The sequence below is a fragment of the Varroa destructor genome, unplaced genomic scaffold (assembly GCF_002443255.2).
Source record: "Varroa destructor unplaced genomic scaffold, Vdes_3.0 BEIS01000006.1, whole genome shotgun sequence".
NCBI classification, from domain to species: Eukaryota; Metazoa; Arthropoda; class Arachnida; order Mesostigmata; family Varroidae; genus Varroa; species Varroa destructor.
This window is the reverse complement of record NW_019211459.1, coordinates 25,690,031-25,704,348: the sequence shown is the minus strand read 5'-3', so window position 1 is coordinate 25,704,348 and position 14,318 is coordinate 25,690,031. Positions and strand designations below refer to the sequence as shown.

Here is a 14,318-nt window from a genome sequence, read left to right as displayed (position 1 = left end):
CGAGAGTAGACCATAAAGTCTGACTAATCGCCAATCATTCTGCAGTATCTGGAACGCCTCCAAAACCAGACCAATTAATTCTCCAGCGTTTCCTCGTAATTGACGTAATAGTTGATGTACGGAAAACTGCGACCAGCATGCAATGCTTGCAATTAAATAAATCGAAGCGACCTTGAATATTGTGGAGAAACCCGTCAATCTTTCATTAACATGTTATTGTGTTTATTTTGCCCCAAGATACCATAGATAGAAAACTAGTAACTCGTGTCTCCGCTCTTAAGAACCCATCCTACGTCGGGATGGATTCCTTGGCCTGTCATGCCGTCAACACTTCGGATACGAATAGCCACTGAAGTACTCGTCCTATCAGCCCATACATATAAAACGTATAAGTTGAAACTTCCATATTGCTAGCCATCAGAGAGCTAAGGACAAGGAATACACAAAAAATATATAACAGATTACAAGGAGGACAATTCTTCGACAGTTTCGTTCTACGACCGCTTTACTTAACGCAATTCGCTGCATCCATTCTAAATCGTGCCAGTGCATGGGTCCCTAAACAAAGCAAGTATCCTTAAACTTCGGTATAATCTAACGCAGTTACTTACTATCGATTCCATTTCTCTTCCAGTTGAGCTGCAGCCTATTTATTCACTTACAGCAATAGTCGATCAGGCTTTTGAGTTTTACGTCCGGTATTACCGTTAGGTATTTTACAAGACGGCTAGCTTCCAGCATGAAACGAAGTCTATCTAATCCCGGGCTCGAACCTAGACCACAACGTGTCCCAAACATTGGCAGACACATACGTCTTACACTAAGCTGTCATGAGGCTTATCCAGCTTTCTGACTGAAAATATCCGTTTTCTCTTCCAGAAGTTGACTATAAATATTCAGATAGCTATATGTCATGATCTTCCATAAGACTTCTAGTAGATATTGGCATTGTTACAAAAATCTGTGCGACAGTGTATATTGCATACACTGGCTTCAAACGTGAGTCAACTCAACTGTGACAAATATACATATATCTTTATCCGGCATAGGATGATGGGATACATTATATCATTCAAGCGGAAGTGCGACCACAGCCAGCCGGTAAAACGAAGCCGGTACTCTACATATATATATATATATATATATAAGCACTTTATGCATGTCACAGCTTGGTACGCTTCCGAAAACATTTCCAGAAGGATTCTATTTCCTTAGCTTGTCTGAACAAAAAAAAAAAACTTAAAAACGGAAAGGTTTTTTTATGTTATACTACTGCGCTTAGCCGACTTTTTGACATATGTTTTCTACGGATACGGCAGCTAAAAATCATCGACGTTTCTATTTGTCATGTATTTGGAAGAAAGCAGCGCTGATATCTTGGAATTTAGGCTTCTAGATTGCACTACATTTTACTGACATGTTGACCTGATGAGTTATTCTTACCTACCCTAGTATTTTACCGATATGAACGCGGTATAGACCTACCAAAAATATACCAAAAAATAGAACATACGGCTTTGATACAAGACTATCGAACATGGTTTTAAGGGCCGTGCTGGCCATATGGACATATCCTACTTAGTTACATTCCATGGATATCCCTGTAATTACGCAGTGGGTGAAACGTTTGCCTGCTAGATCTAAAAACACGAAGGTGCTTGATGCTAAAGTAATTTCTAAACACATATGTATACTAAATGTTGAACACGAAAAACAAACCTTCAGGGATGGAGGGTGGAAGATGGGCTGTTTCGTTAGCCTCAGTAGCGTAATGTGGTTTATCACATTTAAAACTGATCTTAAATTTATGCTTGCGAGTTCGGCTTTTACCTTGTTCGGTGTTATTTGTCTCAGGTGTCCCTTCGATACGACACGTTCGTGAAGAGCTTGAAAAAAAAGCAGCTAATATGATGGTTTCACGCTGGTGGAATCGTTTATTTAGTATAAAAACATACAATTCTCAAGTTCATCATAGAGTTATGTTATAATTACCTTTTTTTTTTTTTGTTTTTATATGATACGTTTTTGTCGAAACTGATAATTGACTACTAAAGGTTACTTGTGTAATTAGGTGTTTTCTACGAGTCGCCTGTAGGTGTTACGGCGCGATTTTCTAGAAGGCCTTTATTTGTGTGCCTGTACTGATAAAATGTAAAATGATAATAAGCTAGCACTTTCCTCATAACTATAAAAATAATGTTGCGACAATGCGGCCTCGTACGTTTTTCTCTTCTACCGATAGATGGAGCCGATGGTAATAATATGATGCAGCCCTGATTGTGCGGAGACAAGCCTAGCAGTCCTCCAGCACTTCTGTGAAACATGTATCGAGTCATTCTTTCGAATCAGTCTCATAAGAGATAACGACATTTGTCTATTCTGTTCTACGATTTATGAGCATTTAGTCAAAAGTAACTCACGTGTCACAGTACATATAGCACAACGAACTTGTCTATAAAAGAAACACTCGTATGCACTTATAAATGCAAAACAGGTACGGATCAGAAAGCGGGCGTACGTCCCACGTACCACAAACAGTAATTGCGTCACTTAGTTCACTGAACAAATCAATCTCTATATATATATAAAGAAGAATCATTTAAACAAATGATTTCACATAGTGTCTAATATTTCAACACGTATTCTTTAATATCGGCAAAGTAGTGTCTACTTACATGATATTTAGCAGTAAATTTCTCATGCCGATTGCGCCGGCTGCTCATTCAAGGTTCAATATAATACGTAGTGTTTTTCAAAGCAATTCTAAACGCTGAACCTGACTGAAGATTCCTCGGCAATAACAGAATAAATTGCTTTTTGAAGATATATACAGGTATTGCATAAAATGTTCATGGCTTTCGTCACTACTAGACCAAGAGCACTGGAAAACGCTGAGAGCCGATCATTCCGTGACAACTTTGCTTCCCGTGTCGGAATGAAGAGCATCATTCTGTTGACGCGATATTGACTCCACGAAATTTTCCTATCAGACGTTATCTTGACATTTGTGCTTTTGCTTTCGACAAGTGTTCTTCTGTTCAGTCCGGTTTAAAAACATCCGTCAGACAATAGGAGTATAAAGGCTCTCACGTACCTTTGAGAGACAAGAATGGTAATTTATGTCCTATGGTGTGTGCCGTACGTAAAAGTCCTAAAGGCAACGAATCAATATTTAACATTGGGAAGAGCACAAGCTGCGTATAGGTAATCTAGACCGCAAATCGATTGAGTTTTTGTTGAATAGGACACTTCCAATTTCATTTCAAAATAATCTATGTACCAGCCGAGCGTATACGAGTTGTTGGTGACGATTCTATCAATTATATTTCTGGAAGGCAAAAGGAAATTAATCAGTTTCCTTTACCTTCGCACGAAACATATGTAATTAAATAGCTGAAGTAGAATTAATGGTCCTGTTCTAAAAGTTCACTCTGCAAACGATGCCTCGATGAAACAGGATCATAGCAGCTTTCATCACAGAGCTTACTCTTTGGGTTTGGTGATGACTCATACATGGCCACAAGTGGTTTCACCCTAAAAAAACGCGTGTTGATCAAACACAAACAGGAGCTGCTTTCCGCACACAGTTTATATAACAGGATTTACGTCGTATATCTTTGTTTAGTCAGGCACGTAGTAAAATCACTCGTCTGTTGGTGCTATACATTAGACTACTGGTTCTTTTATCGCGGAACTGCAATGAAGAGCAAATTCGTTTAGGATTTGCCGGCTGTTTTACCTCTACCAAAATTCAGTTCGACCCTTTAAAATGTTAACCAACGCGGACCAGGCGCTGTTTAGCATATTCCGTTGTCGGATGGTAAGAGTACAAGTTTTGGGTGAGTCGAGTCATATTCATTTCGTTGGTGGCAAAATCGCACGAGCTAAATATAAACCCCTAATCTGTTCGTATAAATCATGCCAGTATTATTTTTCCGTCCGCCTTCGTCTATCAGCTGTTCCTCTGCAGTGAAAAAATATTACCTTTTTGTTTCTTCTTTCCCATCTAAAAGTAACAGCAATGCCGAACTCTTTCGTTCGTTCACAGTACAGCTGGTCGACTTTCTTTTTTCCTTTATTTAATTACGATGCATCTCCTCGAAACGGACCTTTTGCTAGTACTAATACTTTCGTAATTCACGGCCGTTTGCATCCAGGACGAGAGGAACAAAGGCCGTAATGAACATGGGATGCGATCGTATACAGATGCATCGATCGAAAAAACTGTATTCTTCGGAGGCAGCCCTGTCGCCTATCTACACTGTCGTGTTACATGTAGCTTAACTATATCATTGTTCGTTGGCCGTGGCAACAGTTGCAGCGACCACCGCCATTAGTAGGTCGTTAGGGGTCACGCTTTGGCTCTTGACAAAGGCGCAGCGTTTCAAGCTGAGAATGTCTACTCATCTTATACGATACGGGGTGTTAAAAATTCTGTTTTCATGCCGATGCTCCGTCTTTTTCGTATCCCGCTCCTACAGTTACTATCTTCTAAGTTCCTTAACGTATCAGCATACCACGAATGACAACGGTGTCTCCTGTGCCTGACCACTTGAACGTGTTAATAAAAACAGAAATAATCCGTCAAACATGCACAACCAGGGGTTTGCCAAAGGTGACTAAATGCTGGACCTATGCTACTAGTAGTTTAGTAAGTTAATTTACAAGCTTATTGACTTACAATAAGTACAACGTGGACGGTGCAGTTGTTTTGAAGGAACGCTGACGGCAGCTGTTAATTTAACGTCAATCTTGATCTATCTCAACGTGAATTTCTTCAGGTTGTCCACAGCGTTGGACTATACACTGCCTTCTGGTTCAGTCGAAGCCCTAGAGTACATTTGAAGCTGACTTTATATATTTATGCATAGAGAAGTGGCTATTTCAATTAAAAAGCGCATGCCATGGTGTATGTTTAGTTGCAAGAAAAAATCTCTGAATTGAAAATGCCTGACCTCGATATATATATATATATAGAAAAGTCTATAGACTTTTCGAATTCTGGAAGTAAAAACTTACTTCCAGAATTATTCTTAAACAAACAGTACGTTTGTTCATTAATGCATCTGTTCTGATTTCGGTTTTGAACTGTAATAGCATTATAAAATACACAGTTTTCCCACAGGTTTATGGGACTCTCACACGATATCTTTTTAGGTGAAATTCATGATCGGACTAATGCATTTATTTCGTGACCTACTTTCATAAAGGTTTTTACGTCCTCAGCATGCATAGAAAAGCATATAACCATTTACAAGCAAAATTACAAGGAAAATCAACGAGCTTGACTTTGCATCAAAAACAGCTCCCGCCGAATAAACTAGTGGGCCAACCGATGTAGATCGTTGCACAAAAATGATCAAAAGGTAGCTTCTTTCCACATCGTTTTGTGCGTTAGTTTGTAATCAAGCAGATGATGGGTTATCGTTTATTACACTAGTTTTGATGCTTCGAGTTATCGATGTCCCATCTGTTACACAATTACTAACAAGAACTCGATTTGCCCCGCGAAATGTATATGCGAAGCCCGAACTGACTTTCTACCTTAACGTATCGACCCGTAAGCAGTAATATTTGTACAATACCAAGTATAAATGCCCCCTATAAACTTTGGAAAAAAATACTTCGCAACAATGCAAAAAAAAGGCTATGTCTGAGTGTGTGGGACATTGATTTAATAAACCCATCTTTGTTCTGGACTTGTTTGAATCCCTTTCCTTTATGGTACGTGTACGGCAAACAGTCGCTTAGGATATGCAATGATTTATATTGCAAGCACTTGTATCGAAAGTGTTTATCTCCATTAAATCTCGGCGGCTCAGTCTGCCGTCGTGTTCGAGACGGCGCACGACAATACAGTTAAGCAAAACAGTTCAGACAATGCTGTGTGTGTGTGACAGAGTTAGGCCTCCAGCATTTGAGAATAGCGTTGTCTGTAACAGAAAAGTTATTTTCGAACCAGAATTCGAAGGTGGCCGATTTCGTATGTCGGATGCGTACAGAAAGCATGATTAGCTATTCTAAATATTCTAGAGTGGACCTAATTGACTACATATTGCTAGCTACAGTGTACGCAGTTGTCATTTTTGCTGTGTTCGATTTACAGAGTATCGTGTCGATGTCTTGTGCTCTCCTAAAGTCGTTGGGCTCCGTGCTTCAGTACCTGTTCTTCGGTGAATTGCGTGTTCCCGAAGACAATCAAGGCAAGGACCGTCTATGGAACTATGTTTTCTACAAGTTCATTTTCATCTTTGGCGTCCTCAACGTATCACGGGTAAAAGCTCAGTATATAATATTACGACAGGAAATTACGTTGTTATTGTTCACGGTGAGCAAAAGTCGCGAAGTCCATATACCATGGCCGAGAAGCCAGTACACGTCCTTGTTAACCTACTATTCCAATAATATGAACGTGTGTTTGCTTTACTACTAATGTAGCATTAGAGTATATCTATTGGACTATACATATATTAGAGGCACCCCCGGCTTCTGAGGTTCCGAATAAGCTGAAAAGTTATCAAAGGTAAGAAGAAGATACCGGCAGCTCCGCAGCTATCCAACACCCAATTCAACTACTTTAGTCGCTGCTGTTTAGGCTACCTAAGCTGATTTGGCAGAAACTTAAACTTTGGAAACTACAAAAGATTCTTTGAGTTTGCTACCTCTAGATTATATATACGGTTTCGTAGTAGTCCTAGCTAAGCTAGTTAAGGCTTAGGGTTAAGTTTATCACTCCATATTTCTACCCTAGACCCTATGAGGAACCATATTATCTTGAACTGCCTTCCTGATCGCGTGCGCGCTCTAATGTCCGGACTCATTTCCTGTTTGTCGTTGATATGGATGTTAAAATGAAGTAGCAAAATTACAGGATCTTTCTAAGTCAATAACTAACGAGATGAAGGCTCGAAACATACGTTTAAAGTTTTGTCCGTTCGTTGTTCAGGTCCTATTTCATATCACTACGCGTTACATACTAGTCTGTAGAGTTGCAGCCGGACATTCTACTCGAGCATGATGTATACGCATGTATAGCCCTATCATTGTGTCGCCTACCCATTAATTGGATATATGCTCACTTTAATGATGTTAAGTTAACATTTTGAAGTTAGTATTTTAGATCAGAGGGCGCCATCGTTCGTCACAAGAGTAAGATATACGTTTGTACTATCGCAAGTTGACGAATTCATAGACATTTCGTTTGATAAACCACAACGTTTCAAAACGTATTATTGTCGTTGATTATCGCTAGGTTACGTAGTGAGAGCGGCAGTTTGTCGAATCTTTGGAAGATTCCTTTGTGATTTGTGCTTAGTTGTGCCTTTGTAATGCTAGTTGCCCCAGTCATGTTTATATTTTCTATAGATAATGTTTATGCCACAAACTGCTTTCATTATGTCGCGCCCTACTAGGAAAACGGCTAAGACAAAAGTTGACGATGACAATTAATTTTAGTAGATTCAATAACACACTGAGGGGGCACTAAAACATGGTTATCTTGTCTCACATGTTAAACAAAGCATAGTTACTGATAACGTTTTTATAGAAGTTTTGGCGGTTTTCCCTGCGCAGACACTCCATGCCCCACTATTACACAATCAGAAAAGAGGTTCGCCGGTCTTTCGACAACACGGTCCGTTTTAAGCCTCTGCCCCCTAAGCAGCTCGTAGTAATAATATTAGGTACAGTTACAGGGGCTGATGTACGAACACGGATCAGAGAACTACGAACTGTAATTTCGGCATATGAACTTCTTTACTTAAACTGCGCTGCAGTAACCGTTGAATATGCTGTGCACTGAACTTCTGTTCTATTACTAAAACTATGGTTAGCTCGTGACACAACGGTATAACTCTGTATGCGAGACGGCGTTAGCGTCTGTACAGGAAACTTCAATCGAATCCTGAAATAATGTCACGATAACGGTACGAAACCGTTGAGCGGATATCCGATCGAGCGCTACTTATTATTGTCGGATTGATTTTTTCGGATTATGTCATCAAATGTAGGGCAGCTATTTTCGGACCATATTATTGCAAGGATTGAAAAATAGCATATAGTCAATATATGTGTTTAGTTCACATCAACTATCGTGTTCTCGCTAGTGAAAGGAAATTTTAGCATGGCCAAAATCGGCCAACCGTTATCTCTTCTAGCCGAAAAAATCAGCGGATCTGTTATTCCAAACTGCTCTGTGAAATTAGTTCTCACTAACTTACAAAATAATGCAATTAACTTTTGCCAAGTTGACATTGCATCTACTGTTTGCTAAATTTGGACCCATATTTGAAGTGAATCGACGCCCAAGTCTACTTAGCATCAAGCCATTTGAATTCTTCCACATCAAAAGTCCTGCAGAGCTCAAGGTTGCCAACGAAAGATGTTTTGCATGTAGTGGCGTCCAGAAGTACAACTGTCACATGCGAGGGTCCCGAGGGTTCCTTTCTCGGTGGCAGTTATAGCCAACGTTTAAGGCACTAAGGAAGTAGTTCTATATTAGTTTTACCCCTTAAAACTGCGTTTTGCGTATTCGGCCTAAACAAGATATTTAATGAAAAAGTTCCTGGTACTTTTAACTAGCCACTATTAAGTTAGAAGCTTAATAATCCGACGCTCTTCTATTTCTAATTATGACCTTTTCGGTACATAGACAGCGTTAAAACTTCCGCTACTTTATGTTTACTGCGCAGCTACCATCCTGTCGCGTACACGATCATACCCTTGCCGTGTGGTTAACCAGATATATTTGAGTGAAATATTTAGATGAAATATGGGAGCTGGAAGCGGTGCGATTGGTTAACGAATTACGCTTGGCGATGGTACGAGCTAAACTCGGAGGGTATTGGCTTTTAGAAGTGTCCGCAATATACAAGTTATCCTTGTAAAGCCCAGCTACAGATAGACCGGAATTCTGTACATTCTCCCTCCAACATTAGCAAGTATGCTAACAATGCGTTGAAATATAGCAGTTCGATCTTTGGTAAACCGCAACCTAGTAGACCAGATGTCGTAGTTCCGCACCGAACTGTTTAGACCGCTAAATGTATGGATAAGTGCCTGTTTTTCTCTCCCGCTTAGATCGGCCCACTGCGATTATTTTAATTGTACTTTGCAACGTCACACATCATATGTTTGTGAGTCTGTGCCGTTGAAATGCGGTGTTCAAGGGAGTAAAAATGTAGTTAGCTTGAATGGTACTTACTTTAGGAAGGATAGCCTCTCTGATTCGAGCCTCTAAGATTTTTTACGTTGTTATCTCCAAATATGTTACGTGCCATGAAAGATGTCTGGCTTGATGGCGTGATGGCTTGATACCTAAATGTACTGTACGTATGTAAAACTTGCGTTGACAGTTCTGACATCTTTGTCGATATTTTGCAACATGACAAATATCATTAGCCAAGGGGATACATACATCTTTACCGATTGAATTATATCAATGGCTTAATATTGCGGAACTAGTTAACTTGAACTAATTATTACCAGTTATTAATCTGAATGAAATTAAGTGAAAGCAAATCCCCTTCCCATTGAAATCCAAATGCACGTTAACTTTCTGCGCACTAAACGTGACATGTCACTATTTTATAATGGAAGCTGTCGTTAAAATACAATTAACCAGACAGAAACAATCGAGAACAAACAATTCACTTTGCTTTACAAAACTGCTTTTTTTCCTTTTTTTTTTTTTTTTTTATCAAAAATGACAATACTTTCTTAGAAAATTTAGCTTCTCTCATTTGTCTTCGTACTGACCATACGCAAACATCAAAAATATTTATAGTTTTATTTCGCATAATCGGTATAATAACAGCTAGCTATCGTTTGCTTGAGTAGCAACGTCTTTCAAATCTCATGATATCTATTCAACCCTATCCGACTATAAAATAAGCGAAAAACAACTGCGACTTTCTGTCCGAACTCTCCCTTATTACTAAACAAAATGTTCACAACACATTAGCTGGCTATAGTTCTAATATAATAGATATTACTCCATGTTTGTTTGCTGACGTTTTTTATTGCAGGTGGAAGCTATCGTCTCGTGGACGGGATGGTTCGCCGCCATCGGGCTTGTACATCTGCTCACGCAGCTGTGCAGAGACCGCATCGACTACGTAAGTCCGACGTGTTTTTTTGTCATTTTGTTATCATCAAATTGCGGCACTACGTATTAGCCAATTCAATAATTATTCGTTTTTGAAATTCGACAATTCTTCAATACCGTTTACAGAAATCTGTGCTTTTTGGTTACACATACAGTCGCTAATACAACAATGTTGTAAAGAGACCAATGATCAACTGATTAATAAGTGACGTTTTTCGTTACCACTTTAGGTCTTATATAGCAATCAATATATATTATAAATTTAGATATCTTTTGGGAGTCTGGGCAGCGTCCGTCGTTAACAGTCGTAATTCATCATGCTCTTATCCATGTTTTCTCCTGATCTTTTGACGTAGATTACATTCTCAGCGCAGCTGACGCGCGCGACTCACGCGCGCCTGACTCTGCTGCTTGTTGGTCTGTTGACATCATGCGGAGCGCTCCATGTGGCCGCTATTCGCGCGGCCCGCGTCCACCCCCAAAGTATCCACTACTTTCTGCTCTGCGATGCGGAGGTAATGCTCGCTAGCGTTGACGTCCTGTACATTGTTCTTAGGTGAGTGTCACAGAATCCGCTCAATTAACTTCGATGCTATTATACTGAATAAAGAGTCAGAAAGCAAATCGATGCGGAAAATTGATGCAGGAATCCGTGTGTATGAGTGAGGAAAATGCAGGCGGACACATAGAAACCCGGGTTGATTTCGAAAAGAAGTTCATGTGAGCAAAACCATTTTGACTGCCAAAAAAATTCGTGATGAATTACCTTGATGAAGTATAGCGGTCCTTCTCGGATATATACTATATGGTGTATAAAGACAGTTGGACATACAGTTAATGATACTACGATCAAGTATTGCGATCATTGTTATAATTATTGCCGCTATTGTTATAACCTATGGCCACTATCCGCTCGTAACGTTTTGCCCTTATTCTTTTATCCTGTGTCACCTCCGAACTCCGTTTTCACCGTTTTTCGTTTCGGTTGATGACTGAAACAATAACACTAGCGATGACGGTAATTGTGTTAAACTTTAGGAATTGCATGTTTAGCCAATTTAACACAGTTCCGTTCTGGATTTCTTGCGTCTAGCTAAGTTTTTTTTTTCGATCGTTGCTAAATGGCAATAACAGAATCGTGAGGGAATAGCTCAGCAGAGCTTGAATGAGGCTGGTTTTTGGTTTAATGTAACATACGGAAAGTGATCGGGTCCATTGATTTTTAAGCAGATGCCACGTTCAACAGCGCTATACGGTACGAACAGTTCTATTTTTAGGTAAGTTAAGCTCGTGCGGTTGAACAACGGGGACCGAGTCGAAAAATTTATCGTTTACATACTTGCTTAAGTGGAATGTATGCGATATTCACTTCATTCAGCTAGCAACAATTTTTGTTACCTGCTCAGCAGTCGACTCGGCTTGCTATTAATAGAAAAACTATACAACTCTTAGTATTATTCTAACTGTATTGTGGGTCTATCATTTGTGCTCCGATAATCCGTAACCCCAAGCGCATGGGCTGGGTCGTTCAATATATTTTTGTCCCGCCAATAACATTCAATTCCAGCTTATAGCAACATATGATTACATAGTATTATCGACTTTTTCGTTCGGGTTTGCCAGCTTCGCTTGTCATAATTAGGTTGGGTCTGCCGTGTGACACGTGTCCAATATATATATGGCTTAAGCTGGCCACGCGTAGAATGCCATATATACATCGGACCAGCGGGTACGATTCAGTGTGCTGTAGGCATTTGATTGGGTTCTCCATCCAACAGGAGCAGTATGAACGTGTTTAGGGAGCAAAAGCTTTGGTTGGCAGATTTTTCTCAAGGTCAAACAGTTCACATGCTTTTGTAATGTGTTCATTGTCAATTAAATATAAACAAAAAAACAAATTAATTAAACTAACTTTTTGAACGAAACACCAAATCCGTTACGCTTTGCTCGCTAATCCATTAGTGCTACGTTTTACCATGTATCGCACATTGCACACGAAGTAGGCCAAGCCATCGAACACATTCACAGAAGGATAACGGCCACTTTCGCAATTGAAAAAAATTGTTTTACTGATCCCAGAAATAGTTGACTTTACCACGGGTGCTGTTTTCGTCTTATATGGTATGGGATGATGTGTTTCTCTAGACTTTTATTTAACTAGCTTTACCTCGTCGTCGAGTGAATATAGGCCGATGTAGTGTTTGTACCGTAAGCTAAATACGATTTTTCTGGGAACCACAATACGAAAACGTCGACAATAAAAGGTCTCGCATACGATTAAGTGCATGTAAACAGTGAATGGTTACTACAGATTATGTATGTGTGGCGATGAGGTACAGAGACACAGAATATCTGTTGGTTGATGTATGTGTGTATCAAAGTTATGTATTACATATTGCTCTGATGTTAAGAATAAGCCCAACGGTGCTAAAACGTCTTGCGCAACTGTACTTGTTGATTTTCAAGTTAAATGTTCCTTCATTTAAGTGAACAATTTGATCACAAACACAAGGTGATATTTTACTTTGTATGTTTTTTCGGATCACAATTACCGATGACTATCTTTATAAAAATGTAAGTTACTAAACACGAATTATCTTGAAGTGACTATTATTCGGTTGTGTTATTTTCCTGAGATTTAATTTAATTAAATCAGTCCTTACGGTGTTCTGGGATTCCAAGAAGAGAGCATTCATTTTATTCGTTTCGCCCTGGCAGCTTTACAGAACTTCACAGGACTAGTTCTACTTTGGGATGAACTATAAACCCAAAAAGGTAGATCTTCATTTGAAGGTAGTTATAGTTTAGACATGATTATAATAAGCGTTATACGCCAGTAGATAGCAAATAAGTGCCTAAAACTCGTTCGTCCGTTAACTATAATAAAAAGAATAAATTCTACTTTGCAATGATGCTTTCCAGGTACTCAGTGCACCAATGGGACGTTTACAACGATCGAGGATGGGACAATCGGGCCGAGTTTGCATACTTCTCAGAGCTCCTGTTTCAGCTTGCCTCCTTAGCCATTGATTTTGCCCACGACCTACATATGTTGGTGCGTAAAGAAATCGCCTGAAGCGTTAACCCTAAACTTTTTGACTGTAATACATTTCCGTACCTGGTACTGCGATTAAGCATTGCTTCAGATGGCTGGCTCACAGCGATAAACGAAACATTGAATTTTGATCGAAAGAGAAACCTTGAAAAAACGTCTTTTGAATTTTTGTGAATATTATATTTTTACATTATTATATAGTTAAAAATTGTAAAATGTTAATATATATGAATTTGCTGTTGATTCTTAGGGCGGCGAGAAGCTTGTTCCATTGCTTAGCGAGGTGCCGTAACACCCGAGATTCGCACTAGGGGAAGAGAAACCATGCACAAAATAATCACTAACGATAGTAGTAAATTTATTAACGGGTCAACTATGTATTTTCAGATATTCGGCAACATCTTGGTGTCGATGGCATCGGTGGCAATCTCGATGCGTCTCCACGCAACGTTCACAGAGCTCAAAAAGCGTCTCCATAAACACCGACATTTCGCCCGTATTTCAATGCGCTTGGCTGAACTGTATCCGTCTGCAACATCCGAGCAACTCGTCGATCCTTGTGCTATTTGCTGGGAGAGCATGCTTACTGCAAGGCTCCTACCATGTTCTCACATCTTCCACGAGTAAGCACGAACTCCCCGTCTGCAATTAAAGTTTGCATCGTTTAATTGTAAAGTGTTGTCTTTTGCATATCTTTTTTTTTTTTTTGGAGGTTAAAGGCAAATGCATTATGCAGACCGGGCATAGGCAGGGCAAGTCTGCTTTAAGTCCGGTACTGTGGGACTCTCACCCACTAAACCCTGGACCCCTTTATCCGCTTGGGCCATGGCTCGGTATATTTTTGATATCACTTCGAAACCATGGCTTGCAGGAACGGTCATTTCATCTTCCTTCTCTTTGAGCCGTTCCAGTCCATCCTCCATTTTGGCCTTCCTCTTGAACATTTTCTCTAGCTCTCGAGGGAGGCCGTGCACTCTGTAATACCTCTGGATGCGATTGTTGCGCGTTAGGCCCACGATTGTTTCGAGTGTGCCCTTCCACTATTCTCTTACGCCTCTTCCTTTCTAGTTGTTCTTTACTTTTTATCATTTCGTTGAAGAAGGCCGTGACCTTGGCCCAGTTCTTCCTATCCTTGAGCACCATGTTCACCATTTCCTT

At 39.8% G+C, this 14,318-nt stretch overlaps 1 protein-coding gene and 1 long non-coding RNA gene across 9 annotated transcripts in view; one reads left to right on the top strand and one right to left on the bottom strand.

Annotated features, from left to right (window-relative positions):
- Positions 1-14,318, top strand: part of LOC111253463 (E3 ubiquitin-protein ligase AMFR-like) — a 60,736-nt gene that overhangs the window by 40,693 nt on the left and 5,725 nt on the right. For 4 of the 8 annotated variants that reach the window (XM_086993451.1, XM_022812858.2, XM_086993450.1 and 1 more), the window contains 5 exons: positions 6,107-6,274; positions 10,026-10,115; positions 10,462-10,661; positions 13,028-13,160; positions 13,548-13,783. In XM_086993451.1, the coding sequence (XP_086849577.1) occupies positions 6,119-6,274; positions 10,026-10,115; positions 10,462-10,661; positions 13,028-13,160; positions 13,548-13,783 (815 nt within the window). In that variant the 5' untranslated portion in view covers positions 6,107-6,118. Of the gene's footprint in view, positions 1-3,669; positions 3,821-6,106; positions 6,275-6,310; positions 9,135-10,025; positions 10,116-10,461; positions 10,662-13,027; positions 13,161-13,547; positions 13,784-14,318 lie in introns of those variants that run through there. The other 4 variants (XM_086993453.1, XM_086993452.1, XM_086993449.1 and 1 more) reach the window with 3 other exon arrangements.
- LOC147755026 (uncharacterized) lies at positions 2,626-4,893 on the bottom strand. The gene is made up of 2 exons (XR_015330528.1): positions 4,682-4,893; positions 2,626-4,551 (listed from the first exon to the last, which is right to left on the bottom strand). It is a non-coding gene; the product is annotated as an uncharacterized LOC147755026 (long non-coding RNA).